This window comes from Mustela putorius, unplaced genomic scaffold, assembly GCF_011764305.1.
Source record: "Mustela putorius furo isolate JIRA1106 unplaced genomic scaffold, ASM1176430v1.1 tig00000224_pilon_pilon_pilon, whole genome shotgun sequence".
In the NCBI taxonomy this organism is placed as follows: domain Eukaryota; kingdom Metazoa; phylum Chordata; class Mammalia; order Carnivora; family Mustelidae; genus Mustela; species Mustela putorius.
The window spans coordinates 36694732-36708417 of NW_025421321.1; the positions used below are offsets into that span (position 1 = coordinate 36694732).

Consider the following 13686-nt stretch of genomic DNA (forward strand, 5'->3'; position numbering starts at 1 on the left):
GGCACTGGACCAAAATGAAGTAGAGGGCCATGAGAGACATTTTGAAGGTAGAACTAACAGAGCCTGATGACTAACAGCATATTGAGGAGGAAGTATTGAAAATGTTCTTTAGGGGTATCTGGGTGGCTCAGTAGGTTAAGCGTCCGACTCTTGATTTTGGCTAAGGTCATGATCTCAGGGTCGTGGGATCAAACCCAGCATAGAGCTTTGGGCTGGATGTGGGGCCTGCTTAGGATTTTCTCTCTCCCTTTTGCTCTTGCCATCCCTCCTTCCCAACTCCCATGCACACGTGCATACACACACTCTTTCTCTGTCAAAAAAAAAAATCAGGACTAAGGAGAGAGTTCTATTATATCTGCATTATTTGGAAGCAAACTTGGACACAGTGCATTTAGAGTGTAGGTGTATATGGAGATGGAGGCTTTGGTAGCGAGAGCTATTTCCAGGGTTGCTGCCTGCCCTGTATGTATATGCCGCTGTGCTAATGCTGTGTGCTAGCTGTGAGGCATCTCATTTCTTTCCATACACATGCCGGCTGTGAAGTCCTACTCCTCTATTTCTTCATGAAAGTAGCAGGGGAGATGAAGAATGTAATTCTTACTGCACAGCCATCTCTTAGGTAAGGCTGTATTGCCCCAGTGCTCCACAGTATTGGTTTACTACATCAGAGAATCCTGTATCCTTTGCTTTTCTGATGGGCCACTTAACACCATTTACAGCATGGCTTTCCTCAGCCCCACAGAGACATCTTTTCATTCATTCATTTATTCAGCAAGCATTCATTAAGGAAGTAGTAGCGATATCATGGCATTGATAATGCTGTTAACTAAAACAAACACATAACCATTTACCTAGCTCTTATTATGGGCTAGACCCACAACTATACTTACTTCATTTCATTTTTAGAAAATCCTGGAAAGTTGATTGATAATATCCCCAGTTTACCAATTGAGAGACCTGAGACTCCAAGAGTTGGAATCAACTTGTTCAAAGTCAAAAGTTAGGAAATGGCTAAACTATTATTCATGATACGATTTTTTTTTTTTTTACTTCAAAGATTATTCTAGTAATCTTTACACTAAGCTGTCTTTCTGTTATATGCAAGGCAGTGTGCTAGAATCTGGGATAAAACATCAGTAAGAGCTGATTAGAAGCTCATAGTTCTGTGGGGGACATGATTCAAAATCATGAAATAATGTTGACACCGCATTGATTTTTCTGGGGGCTTTGGGGCTGCCTAAGCCAACTTCCAGGGAAGGGATCCTCAAAGAACTGATCTGAGCTGAATCTTAACAGAAGAGGTGGAAGTAGGAATCCATCCAGGTAGATGGGCAGCAGGTATAGGAGCAGAGGAAGTACTGATAGCCTGCTGGGAACTATTGTTTTTAGAATTTGTGCTGTAAAGCCAGGTGAGTATGGAGTTGGCAGTGGGGACCAGTCATAGAGGGAGGAATTTGAGAGGATTTTGGCCGCAGAGGTAATCCTGGAAGCTCTTTGGAGGAGAGACTGAAAGAGAATAAAATGAAAGGGAAATGAGAGAGGAAATGAGGACATCTCAGTCAAGAAATAAAGAGACTCTGATCCAGGTTAGTGGCATTAAGGATGGCACAGAGGCATCAGGTCAGAGAAATATTTAAGAAATAAAACTGCAGGACTTGTTGCTTGGATCTGAGCAGAGTGAGGGAAAAGAAGGACTGAAAGATACACTTGCAAGGTTCTGGCCAGAATGAATGGAGAAGCTATGTTGGCACAAACTTTGGTATAGAATACAGGGGGAGGATTTTAGTTTTCACATTTTGAGTTTGAGGTGCATAGGATATTGATGAAGAAATGTCTAGTTAGTGGTTGACAAAGTTTGAAGTTCAAGAGTGAAGGTGGGGCTGGAGGTTGGGATTTTTAATCCTTAGTATGTGGGTGCTAATGAGACTAATGCAGGACTTTGAAGGCAACTTATCAGTACAGACATTCTTTTCAGGGGCAGCAAATTACCTCGGCGAACTTATATTGGGCAGAAGTTCTGTAGCCTGTCCCTTGTGGTACATTAAAAACTTCAGATGGTTGAAGGGCAAGGGAGGGCTTGCTGGGCAAGTTAACAGACAATTTAATACTCTTAATAGTACATTCCAGCCATTGCCAAGCACCAACGTCACCTTATACCAGCTTGATCCCTGAGGCCTGTAGCATATATTTTTATAGTATAGGGAACCCCGTTTCTCTATTATGAACCTTCAGCCACCCACATTTCATTCTTCACCTTTGCGTCCAAGCAGTGTAGGTGCTTAAAAGCACAGACCTCTCTGCCTTTCTCCTTCTTCTAAATACACACCTTCCATCTTTTCTCTTCCCTCGCTTGCCAATTCAGTGAGCTTTGTAATTGGCACAGGACAAATTTATGTCTCAGCAAACTTACAAATTACTGCATGTAATGGATTTTTGGGATCCTTTATAAATAATTGAAATCATGAATGTTAAATTCTTGAATGCCAAGGGCCCACTGAGTATCAATATTTCATGAAGTTCCATAAAGGACATTATGAATTCCAGCTTTTGTGCCTCCTAAAATATATTTGAGAACCCCTGATCCACAGTATTGGTATCTGTGACTTTATCATTTCTTTCTCTTTTAGAATAAATTAGTATGTTAATTATTCTTTGTGAAGATTGAAAAAAAAAAACAGTAGAGTTGAAATAATGTTAAACATTTATCTTTTGTTTTCTTTGGCCTGTTTTCTATTTTTTAAATGGCCAAAAAATGCATGCGGTTATTCAAAAAAGAATGTTAGAACATGTGAAGTATAAAGTAAAAATCTTGATTTGCCTTATCCTTCAATCCCATTGGCCTTACTACTGTTTTGGTTTGTATCCTTCTAAACATTTTTATTTGAATTTATACAAGTAAATACATAGGTGGACAGGGATTTTTTTTTTTTTAAGCTAAACAGAATTGGGTGTGTGTGTATATGTATATGTGTATGTATATATATTTGTATATATATATAAGATTCTTTAATTTAAAAATCTTATATGTAGAGAGAAATCTATTAATTTTCAACCTTTGCATAGTGTTTCATGGTAAGAATGGATTCTAACTTATTTAACTGCTTCTCTAGTTGTGTCTCTTTTTTCCCTATAATAATTGACAGGATATTGAATGGGATTTTTTTTTTTTTTTTACCCTATCAATTCCAAACTGCTACTGAGGCCCAAAGCTGGGGACAAAAGTTCTAAGTATAAGTATCTCATGATTGAAAGGACCCCCAGCTGTAAGAGTCAAGCCTTTCCCTGTGAGGCTTATTGAAAGGAATGAGAAGGGTTCATCATCCTACCTCTGCCCCCCACCCCCGCTAGGCTTTATACAAAGAAACCCGAGAGGCCAGAAGATTTTAAGTTTTGGGGGAGTGCTCTGTTTGTGGGGAGATGTTATGTTCTGTCTTTGAAACCAAGAGAGAAAGCACTCTAAAACAATTCACTGTGGAGTTTAGAGATGCCAACAGGAACAAGAGACTGACATTTTATTGGACATTTGCTTAGCCAAGGGATTACTAACCTGCGCTGTTTCTACATAAACAGGGAAAAAGAAAATTGGTGAGTTGACTCGGTTAGGAACTGCCAAGGGGAAGGTGGGTCAGGATTGTCCCATTCCTACCCAAGAGTTCCAGTCCCTGGCATGTGTGAGTTTGGTCCTGTATTGGCGGGAGATGAGATCAGGGTGTAACTGAGCAGTGTGGGAGAAAAGAGTAGGTGTTTTAGAGAATTGTGGCATGAATACCACCAGGTGAGGGTTAGCTCCAAGAGGTAGCCAGGTTGCCTTTCTTATAGGTTGTTTATTACCATTCAAGAAATATGGTAAGAACTAGGTTCCTTTTGCAAGATCTTTAGTCAGTTTGGATAGCCTTTTAAAAAAACTTACATACTATGTATCTTAAAAAAGCAAAGATCAGGGGCACCTGGGTGGCTCAGCTGGTTAAGTGTCTGCCTTCAGCTCAAGTCATGATCCAGAGGCCTGGGATTGAGCCCCACTTTGCCTGCTCAGCAGGAAGTCTGCTTGTCCCTCTCCCTCTCCTTCTGCCCACCATTCCCCTGCCCTGGCTCATGCTCACTCTCTCTCTAACTCTCAAAAAAAAAAAAAAATATATATATATATAGTTGAATGGCAAAATTGGTAAATGATAAATGGCAATGGTTAAATATATATATATATATATATATATATACACATATACATATATATATATGAAAAAAGAAAAGACTATCAGAACATTTAAGTAATTGGACATTTGGTGGCTCAGTTGGTTAAACAACTGCCTTCACCTCAGGTCATGATCCTAGCGTCTTAGGATGGAGTCCCACATCCGGCTCCCTCCTCGACAGGGAGTCTGCTTCTTCCTCTGACCTCTCCCCTCTCATGCTGTCTCTCTCTATCTCTCAAATAAATAAAACAAATCTTTAAAAAAATTTAATTAGTCCCAAAGAAGTCATGCTAATGAGTATCTTCTCAGGAAATGTGAGCCATTGGATATTAAGTGATATCAAAACCAGTTTTCTCCAGGTGGCAGCCAGCATACACGAATCCTTAGTTATAAATGGGTTTGAACCTTCACATATACCTGTTATGTTGTCAGCACATCCCAGTAGTGGTTACCAGGAGGACTGAAGTTTATTGGAGCTATGTTTCTACTCCACAGGAAGTTAGGTAATTAAGGAGTCATTTTTAATAGGATACGAATAGGCTTACTGTTTGTCCTGGTAGTAAGTACGTATTAAAAAGTTTCTGCAGTGCTAATGAGAATGTTTACTTGGTTCAAAACACCTTTTTGGTTAAACTGAAACTTTTATCCGACCACTTCAAAGAAATCATATTTATTTTCTGAGTTTGTTGTGACACAGCTTCATCCAAGTTTTTCTATGTGAGGGAGGAGCAATTTTACCATTCAACTGAAGGGGAAAAAGTCATGATTATATTTAGAGGGTAGAAATAAGTATTTCAGTAACAGAAATTATAAAGACAGTACAAGTTAAGAGCATGACACATTATTGAACAGGGAGTTTAAAAGACTAGTAGTGTTCAGGGAAAAATTATATTCAAATGGAAGCAAAGTTGTATTCTCTTAATGTTTCATTTGTATTTTTCTGGTTCTTTTTCAATGAATGCTTGATGTGATTGTAAATGTTTGATACAGTTATATATTTTCTTTTCTTTTTTAAAGATTTTTTTAATATATTTTTTAAATTCTTTTCAGCCTAACAGAATTTATTGTTTATGCACCACGCCCAGTGCTCCATGTAATATGTGCCCTCCATAATACTCACCACCTGGCTCCCCCAACCTCCCACCCCCAACCCCTTCAAAACCCTCAGGTTGTTTTTCAGAGTCTATAGTCTCTCATGGTTCATCTTCACCTTCCAGTTTCCCTTAACTCCCTTCTCTCCATCTCCCTACGTCCTCCATGTTATTTGTTATGCTCCACAAATAAGTGAAACCATATGATAATTGACTCTCTCTGCTTGACTTACTTCACTCAGCATAATCTCTTCCAGTCCCGTCCATGTTGATACAAAAGTTAGGTATTCATCCATTCTGATGGAGGCGTAATACTCCATAGTGTATATGGACCACATCTTCCTTATCCATTCGTCCGTTGAAGGGCATCTTGGTTCTTTCCGCAGTTTGGCGACTGTGGCCATTGCTGCTATGAACATAGGGGTACAGATGGCCCTTCTTTTCACTACATCTGTATCTTTGGGGTAAATACCCAGTAGTGCAATTGCAGGGTCATAGGGAAGCTCTGTTTTTAATTTCTTAAGGAATCTCCGCACTGTTCTACAAAGTGGCTGCACCAACTTGCATTCCCACCAACAGTGTAAGAGGGTTCCCCTTTCTCTACATCCTCTCCAACACACGTTTCCTGTCTTGCTAATTTTGGCCATTCTAACTGGTGTAAGGTGGTATCTCAATGTGGTTTTAACTTGAATCTCCCTGATGGCTAGTGATGATGAACATTTTTTCATGTGTCTGATAGCCATTTGTATGTCTTCATTGGAGAAGTGTCTGTTCATGTCTTCTGCCCATTTTTTGACGAGATTATCTGTTTTGTGTGTGTTGAGTTTGAGAAGTTCTTTATAGATCCTGGATATCAGCCTTTTGTCTTTTGAATATTGAACCATCCTTGTAACCCAGGGATAAATCTCACCTGGTCATGGTGGATAATCTTTTTAATGTGCTATTGGATCCTGTTTACTCGGATCTTGTTGAGAATCTTAGGATCCATATTCATCAGTAATATTGGTTTGAAATTCTCCTTTTTGGTGGGGTCTTTACCTGGTTTGGGGATCAAGGTAATGCTGACTTCATAAAAAGAGTCTGGAAGTTTTCTTTCTGCTTCAATTTTTTGAAACAGCTTCAGGAGAATAGGTGTTATTTCTTTGAAAGTTTGGTAGAGTTCCCCAGCGAATCTCTCAGGTCCTGGGCTCTTGTTTTTTGGGAGGTTTTTGATCACTGCTTCAATCTTGTTACTAGATATCGGTTTATTCAGGTTATCAGTTTCTTCTTGGTTCAATTTTGGGAGTTTATAATTTTCCAGGAATGCATCCATTTCATCTAGGTTCCTTAACTTATTGGCATATAACTGTTGATAATAACTTCTGATGATTATTTCTATTTCCTTGGTGTTAGTTGTGATCTCTCCCTTTTCATTCATAATTGTATTAATTTGAGCTTTCTCTCTTTTCTTTTGGATTAGTGTGGCCAATGGTTATCGATCTTATTGATTCTTTCAAAAAACCAGCTTCTAGTTTCCTTGATACGTTCTATTGTATCTCTAGTTTCTATCTCATTGATCTCTGCTCTAATCTTGATTATTTCCCTTCTTGTGTGTGGAATTGGCTTAACTTGTTGTTGATTCTCCAGTTCTTTAAGGTGTAGAGACAGCTGGTGTATTCTGGATTTTTCAAATTTTTTGAGGGAGGCTTGGATGGTTATGTATTTCCCCCTTAGGACTGCCTTTGCTGTATCCCATAGGTTTGGGGCCGAAGTGTCTTCATTCTCATTGGTTTCCATGAATTGTTTTAAGTTCTTCTTTGATTGTCTGGTTGATCCAAGCATTCTTAAGCATGGCGGTCTTTAGCTTCCAGGTGTTTGAGTTCCTTCCAAACTTTTCCTTGTGATTGAGCTCCAGTTTCAAAGCATTGTGATCTGAGAATATGCAGGGAATAATCTGTGTCTTTTGGTATCGGTTGAGCCCTGATTTGTGACCCAGTATGTGGTCTATTCTGGAGAAGGTTCCATGTGTACTTGAGAAGAATGAGTATTCTGTTGTTTTAGGGTGGAATGTTCTGTATGTATCTATGAGGTCCATCTGGTCCAATGTGTCATTCAATGCTCTTGTTTCTTTATTGATTTTCTGCTTGGATTTTCTTTTCTTTTTTAAAGATTTTTTTTTTTTTAAAGATTCTATTTATTTACCTGACAGAGATCATAGGCAGGCAGAGAGGCAGGCAGAGAGGAAAGCAAGCAGGCCCCCTGCCGAGCAGAGAACCCGATGTGGGGCTCAATCCCAGGACCCTGGGACCATGACCCAAACGGAAGGCAGAGGCCCCAACCCACCGAGCCACCCAGGCACCCCAGATTTTCTTTTTTTTTTAAGGTAATTTCTACACCCAGTGTGGGGCTTGATCTCACAACCCTGAGATCAAGAGTCACATGGTCTTCTGACTGTGCCAGTCAGGTGTCCCTGTATATTCCTTTTCTAATAACTGTAAATTGGTTTAAAGTAACCAAATTACAGACATGGAAAGTGGCGTTTTTAATAACTTTAAAATATGAATCTTTTTTTGTAATTTTTATTTTTTATAAACATATAATATATTTTTATCCCCAGGGGTACAGGTCTGTGAATCGCTAGGTTTACACACTTCACAGCACTCACCATAGCACATACCCTCCCCAATGTCCATAACCCCACTCCCCTTCTCCCAACACCCCTCTCCCCAGCAACCCTTAGTTTGTTTTGTGAGATTAAGAGTCACTTATGATTTGTCTCCCTCCCAATCCCATCTTGTTTCATTGTGAATCTTAAAAGTTTAAAAGTTATACATGTTGAATGAATCTTACAGTTTCATGCCTTTTTGCTTAAGCTTACATATTTCTTTTAAAACATCTTTCATTTATTTCTAATACCTTTTTTCTGATTTGTCTTTGTAGGCAATGCCAAGGTCATGTTCTGCAATCACATTAAGTAATACAGAGGTGAATGATATGAAGGCTAGTACACAGAGAAATGAAATCCCAATAGAGGAACTTGGTAAGGTTCCTGAACATAAAAGTATTGTGAAAGAAACACAAAGTAAAGAAGGCAAGGTGATGAGCTCTTCTGAGAGTCACTTGAGTGCCCAGGACAAGTTCTACCAAGAGGAGTCTCAAGGATCTCCTTCTGAGTCCAGCTCTGAACTCTCCAATCCTGAAACTTTGCATGCAAAGGCAACTGACTCAGTTGCACAAGGTTCTGAAGAAAACAAGATCAAGAGGACGTCCTGCATGTATGGGGCAAACTGCTACAGGTAAAATGAAATTACAGGTAGCCTGGAATTCCATTATTTCCATAGCAGGTGGCTATGTAGTATATGTGTATTAAAAGCCTAGTAAAACACACTGAACTAAGGGTAAGGAGCTTTATCATGTTTCTGCTTGTTTACACTTTCTCAGGATTCAGTGCTGTAAATCTTGCTAGAAGCTTTCAAGATACAGTGGAGGAATTGTTTCATATGTAGACACGCTGATTAATGCAAGGACATGAACTAGGAAATCCAGACTTGAGAACTGAACCACCCATACCTACTTATTTAATGTCTTATTTAGATATTAGAAAGATGTCCTCATAAATAGTTGTCGTATATAATATAACTCTCAAAAGAATTGTTAAGTTGTGTTTAAGGTGTCTTACTATACTTGTGTTTTCCCTTTATATTTTTCTAATTGTGCTTTTGAATCATCATGATGCTTTTATTTTGCTACCATGAGAGTTCTGTGCCAACCAGATGTCATGAGCTTTATTTTTAACAATGTAGCACATTGGTTCAATGTCTGGAATAATTAGATATGCATTAGTTGGTTTCCTGCTATATCCTATTAATTATTTTTTGTAGTATATCTAGAACTCTCATGTATCCTATTAATGGTTTTTTTCTGACAGTATATTTGCTACCCTCATAGGAAGAATCCTGTTCACTTTCAACACTTCAGTCACCCTGGTGATAGTGATTATGGAGGTGTCCAAGTCATGTATCAAGATGAGGCTGATGACCGGCCTGAATGTCCCTATGGAGCATCTTGTTACAGGTATGTACACCAAAATGTTAGGTTGTACTCCTTTTCTCCTTAGTCTCTGTGGTATATTCAGAAGAAATGGCCGGCAACTTCTCACTTCAAGCCTTTACACTTCCATAAATAGTAGGTTTTCATTTTGTTAATAGGTAGGACTATAATATTTCTTTTAGATAATTATAAATTGTTCAAGTTATTAGCCTTGTAAATGTCTGAAATTGTTCCTCATTTCTAACTTCCTAAAATGCAAATCAGATCATTGAAAAACTGTCGATGTTACCCCATCATACATACACTCGATCCAGGCTCCTTAGTGTGACATAAATCAATTCAGGATGTTATCTCTGCTTTCGTCAACTTCTGCCACTGTGCCATTCTTCCCAACACATGAAATTTGATCCTAAAAGAAAAGCACCTTCTTCTCTTTCCTTTCATAGCATGTCTGTATCATGCACCGAAGAATTTATCTGAAATCATTTTCTTAGGCTTAGGAAGTTCTTTTAGTATTTCTTTAGTGAAAATCTTACGGGGAAAGGATTCTTTCAGCTTTTGTGTATCTGAATATGTCCTAATTGATCAATTGATTGATGGCTCTTTTCATCTTTTCACTGGGTGTAGAATTTTAGCTTGGCACCTTTGGTTTTTTGTCCGTCACTTTAAAGATGTTCCATTGACTCATGCATCTGTAGTTTCTGTTAAAAGTTACTTGTTTGTCTTATTGTCTTGAAATTAACCATCCTTTCCTTTCCTCTGGCCATTTTTAAGATTTTGATCATGACCTTTTTTTTTTTTTTAAGTAAACTCTACCCTTAATGTGGGGCTCAAACTCATGATCCAAGATTAAGAGTCTCATGTTTTACCAGGTGAACCAGCCAGATGCCCTTCATTGCTTTTACTTTCAACTGTTTAACCTGTATTTAGGTATGATTTTTTTTTTTTTTAACATCTATCTTGTCTGGGGTTCACTGAGCTTTTTTGCATGTTGTTTGTCTTTGTTAGTTTGAAGACATTGCTTAGCTATTATCTCATCTCTCAGATATTATTCTGCCTCTTTCTATGTCTTCCCTCATTCTTCTACTCCAGTTAACCATGTTAAGTCTTTTGACTGTGTCCCCTATGTCCCATATACATTGTTTCATTCTTTCCATTACTTTTCTTTTTTTTTACCTCTGTGCCTCAGATTGGATATTTGCTGTTGCTTGTCTTAGAGTTTAGTAATTCTCTCTTCTCATGTGTCTAGGCTGCTGATAAACCTATTTACAGAGTTCATAATTTCTGATACTGCATTTTATGCATGTTATTTTCCATTAGTGAGCATCCCCCCCCACTCTGTTTGGCAGATAGGGCTAGTCATCTCTGTCCAGTCAGAGATTTGGATTATAAGTAATACCTACGTTGTTATTTTAATAAAACTCAATATGCCTTTGGTTTGTCTGTGTTCCTTTGGCATGGCTTGTCTAGACATTTAACAGAAAAGCAGGTCTCTGTCTTCTTAGCTCTGAAACTTCCCTTCGGGCATTCTGAGTTTAGCCAATTAGGCTACCACCCATGCATCCTAAAATCTGGCACATTTCTTGAGAGGAGACTAGTTATATGTTTGTTGCAGATCCTTTCTCCCTAGTGGGGCTTCATCTCTGAAATAACAACATGAATTAGAGATTTCATTCTACCAATGTGAAGTTCCAGGCACAAACGTTAAACCTCTTATACTTCCCAGGAACTCAACAGGTATTTCTTAGGAAGAATCAGCCTCGTGTTTGGGGTTCCTTTAGTTTTCAAATTGTCCTGACAACCCCATGAGCCCATGAAAAGCTCTACAAGTTTCTCTTTCTTCAACTAGAGTTCCTCCAGGTGACTCAAATCTTCAGTCCACACCAAGAACAGGCAAAGACCTCTAGGGAAGAAAATACCAGTGATTGTCAGCTAACCTAGGAAGGGCTTTTTCTCTGTGGAATTTTAGATAACCCAAAATTCTCATTGCTTCCACAGTTCTGTCATAAAAATAATTTTGACGGTTTATCAGGGTTTTTTCCCTGGTGGTTAAGATATTAACCGGCCATGATGTCCTGTGCCCTTCCTAGCAGCAAAATCCAAATGTGCCTATTGTTGAGAGGAATGAATGTGAAATATAAAACCTTCCTAAGAATCATCAAATGTGAAATACTGTCAAAATAATGTCAAAAATTGCTGCTTCCATGTCATCAGTCTCTTTACGAGAGGTCAGAACTGTGAGTAGGCAAGAGAAATTACTCCAAATCCAGTGACCTGCATATGCTAATAGAAACTTTCAGATCTAGATCTAAATATTTGTATATATACATCGAGTGTATTTTTTTTTTCATCTCTTTAGCTGCTTGGTGTGTTGGTTCAACTTGGAGATAAAATCTGAAGGGTTTTTTCCCTTGTTAATTTTAATTATAGTTCAGAGAGACTCTTGGAGAATGATAGATATGATTGCTTACTCTGACTACTAAAGGAATAAAGGAATGGGAATAAGAAAGGTTAATGAGTTGCCAAAGACTCTAAAGCCAGTGAGATGAAAACCAAGTCTCTTCCTTGCTCCATTCCAGCATTTCTCTGTGGCAGGGCCGGACTCCACCATTGTTACTTATGACTGGCTGGCTGGTTGGCTTCCTTCCTTTCTTTATTTTTTTAACATTTTATCTGTTTGAGAGAGAGAGAGCACAAGCACAGAGGAGGGGCAGAGAGAGAAGGAGAATCAGACTCCCCACTGAGTAGGGAGACCAATGGGGGGGCTTGATCCCAGGACTTGGAGATCATGACCAGAGCCAAAGGCAGATGCTTAACTTACTGAGCCACCCAGGCACCCCTGTTCATGGCTTTCTAAAGTATTAGAGTGTTTGTTTTTTATTCAGTTGGCAAAGTAATATTTTGGAGTTAAAAAAAAAAAGCAACTCTAGATAAGTTACTTTGAAGAAATTGTGAATTTTTCAGATCATCAAGACGGTAGAAGAAACCCTAGTTATGGAAGCATGACATACATTTATATACCCTTTCTTGACACATCATCATTATTATTATTTAGGCAAAAAACATGCTCTAGTAGATATGTCATTGATCATAATATAACATTACTTTAGTTCTAGCAATTTACTCTTTAACAATCTTGATTTGCAAGAATATATCTTTTTTTTTTTTTTTAGGATTTTATTTATTTGAGAGAGGGGGAGAGAGCAACATGAATGTACACACTATGCAAGCAGTGGGAGGGGCAGAAGCAGACCCCTCTGAGCCAGGAGCCCACATTGGGCTCCATCCCAGGATGCAGAATAGGTTGGAAGGTGGGAAACTTTTAGAGGATAAAGAATAAAGAACAAGGAAGAGAAAAATACAAAATATCTGATTAGTTGGGGCCACAGATTCAACCTTATTAGAGGTGAGAAAAAACAAGGAAATAAGTATACAACCCAGAGTTGGTATGGCATTTGGGGATCGGCAGACTGGATATATTATGTTTTTGGTCAAAGAGAGCATTTGTAGGGACATGAAAGTTATTTAAGTGTTGGTTTGCTAACATGGCCCCAGGCAGGAGCAACTCCATCTTGGGACTTGATTTTTTATTGCTACAGTGTTTATATATTACACATATAAGCCTACTGTATCAGAATGATAAAATGTTCTAATCTGGTTTGTTTAAAAACAAGGTTTTATGTAAATGCATGGTAGATTTTTCCTATAGCCACAGAAGAAAAATACTAAAGTCTCAGAAATCATAAAATAACCCACAAAAATCAGCCAGAAATTACTATATTTACAAAAGTAAAAAATATATGTATTATGAAAGTAGAGCTGTGATAAGCCTGTTTTCCATGATGGTTGTTGACACATTTGGAAGGAAGATGAAGTTTATTGCTGAAACATTTTTGTTTGCTTTTTATCTTTGAAAATTTGCCTTCACAAAGCAGGGTAAGTATTATTATTCTCAAGTGAAAACAGTCTCTCAAGTGAAACACTGAGTTGGTTTTTTGTTTTTTGTTTTCTGGTTTTACCTTCTAATCCCTTGAATGTGTGCAACTCAGTTTCTCTTTTTGAAATATGTAGTGATCGCAGCTGTGTACAATACACTAAATAATCTTAGTTTTATATACTATGTCAGCTACCTACATTTTTGTGATAGTGTATTTCCAAGTAGTGCTGTCTATGGTCAAAGTTTTTATCATGATAGAGCAAATATGAAAACACCAAAGTACACATATATGGATAATATTTAATTATCAGCCATTCATTCCCATGAGTAAAACAGAAAAACAGATATGAATCACATATTAAATGCATACTATAGTAAAAACAAAGATTCCTAAAGCCCATATAAGAGGTTGATGTTTTAAAAAGATGTTTAATTATTA

At 38.1% G+C, this 13686-nt stretch overlaps 1 protein-coding gene across 1 annotated transcript in view; it reads left to right on the top strand.

The window, feature by feature from the left end:
• APLF (aprataxin and PNKP like factor) overlaps positions 1–13686 on the top strand; it is a 77987-nt gene that overhangs the window by 43758 nt on the left and 20543 nt on the right. The window contains exons 7-8 of the mRNA XM_004742094.3: positions 8201–8556; positions 9209–9334. Of these exons, the coding sequence (XP_004742151.1) occupies positions 8201–8556; positions 9209–9334 (482 nt within the window). The remainder of the gene's footprint in view (positions 1–8200; positions 8557–9208; positions 9335–13686) is intronic.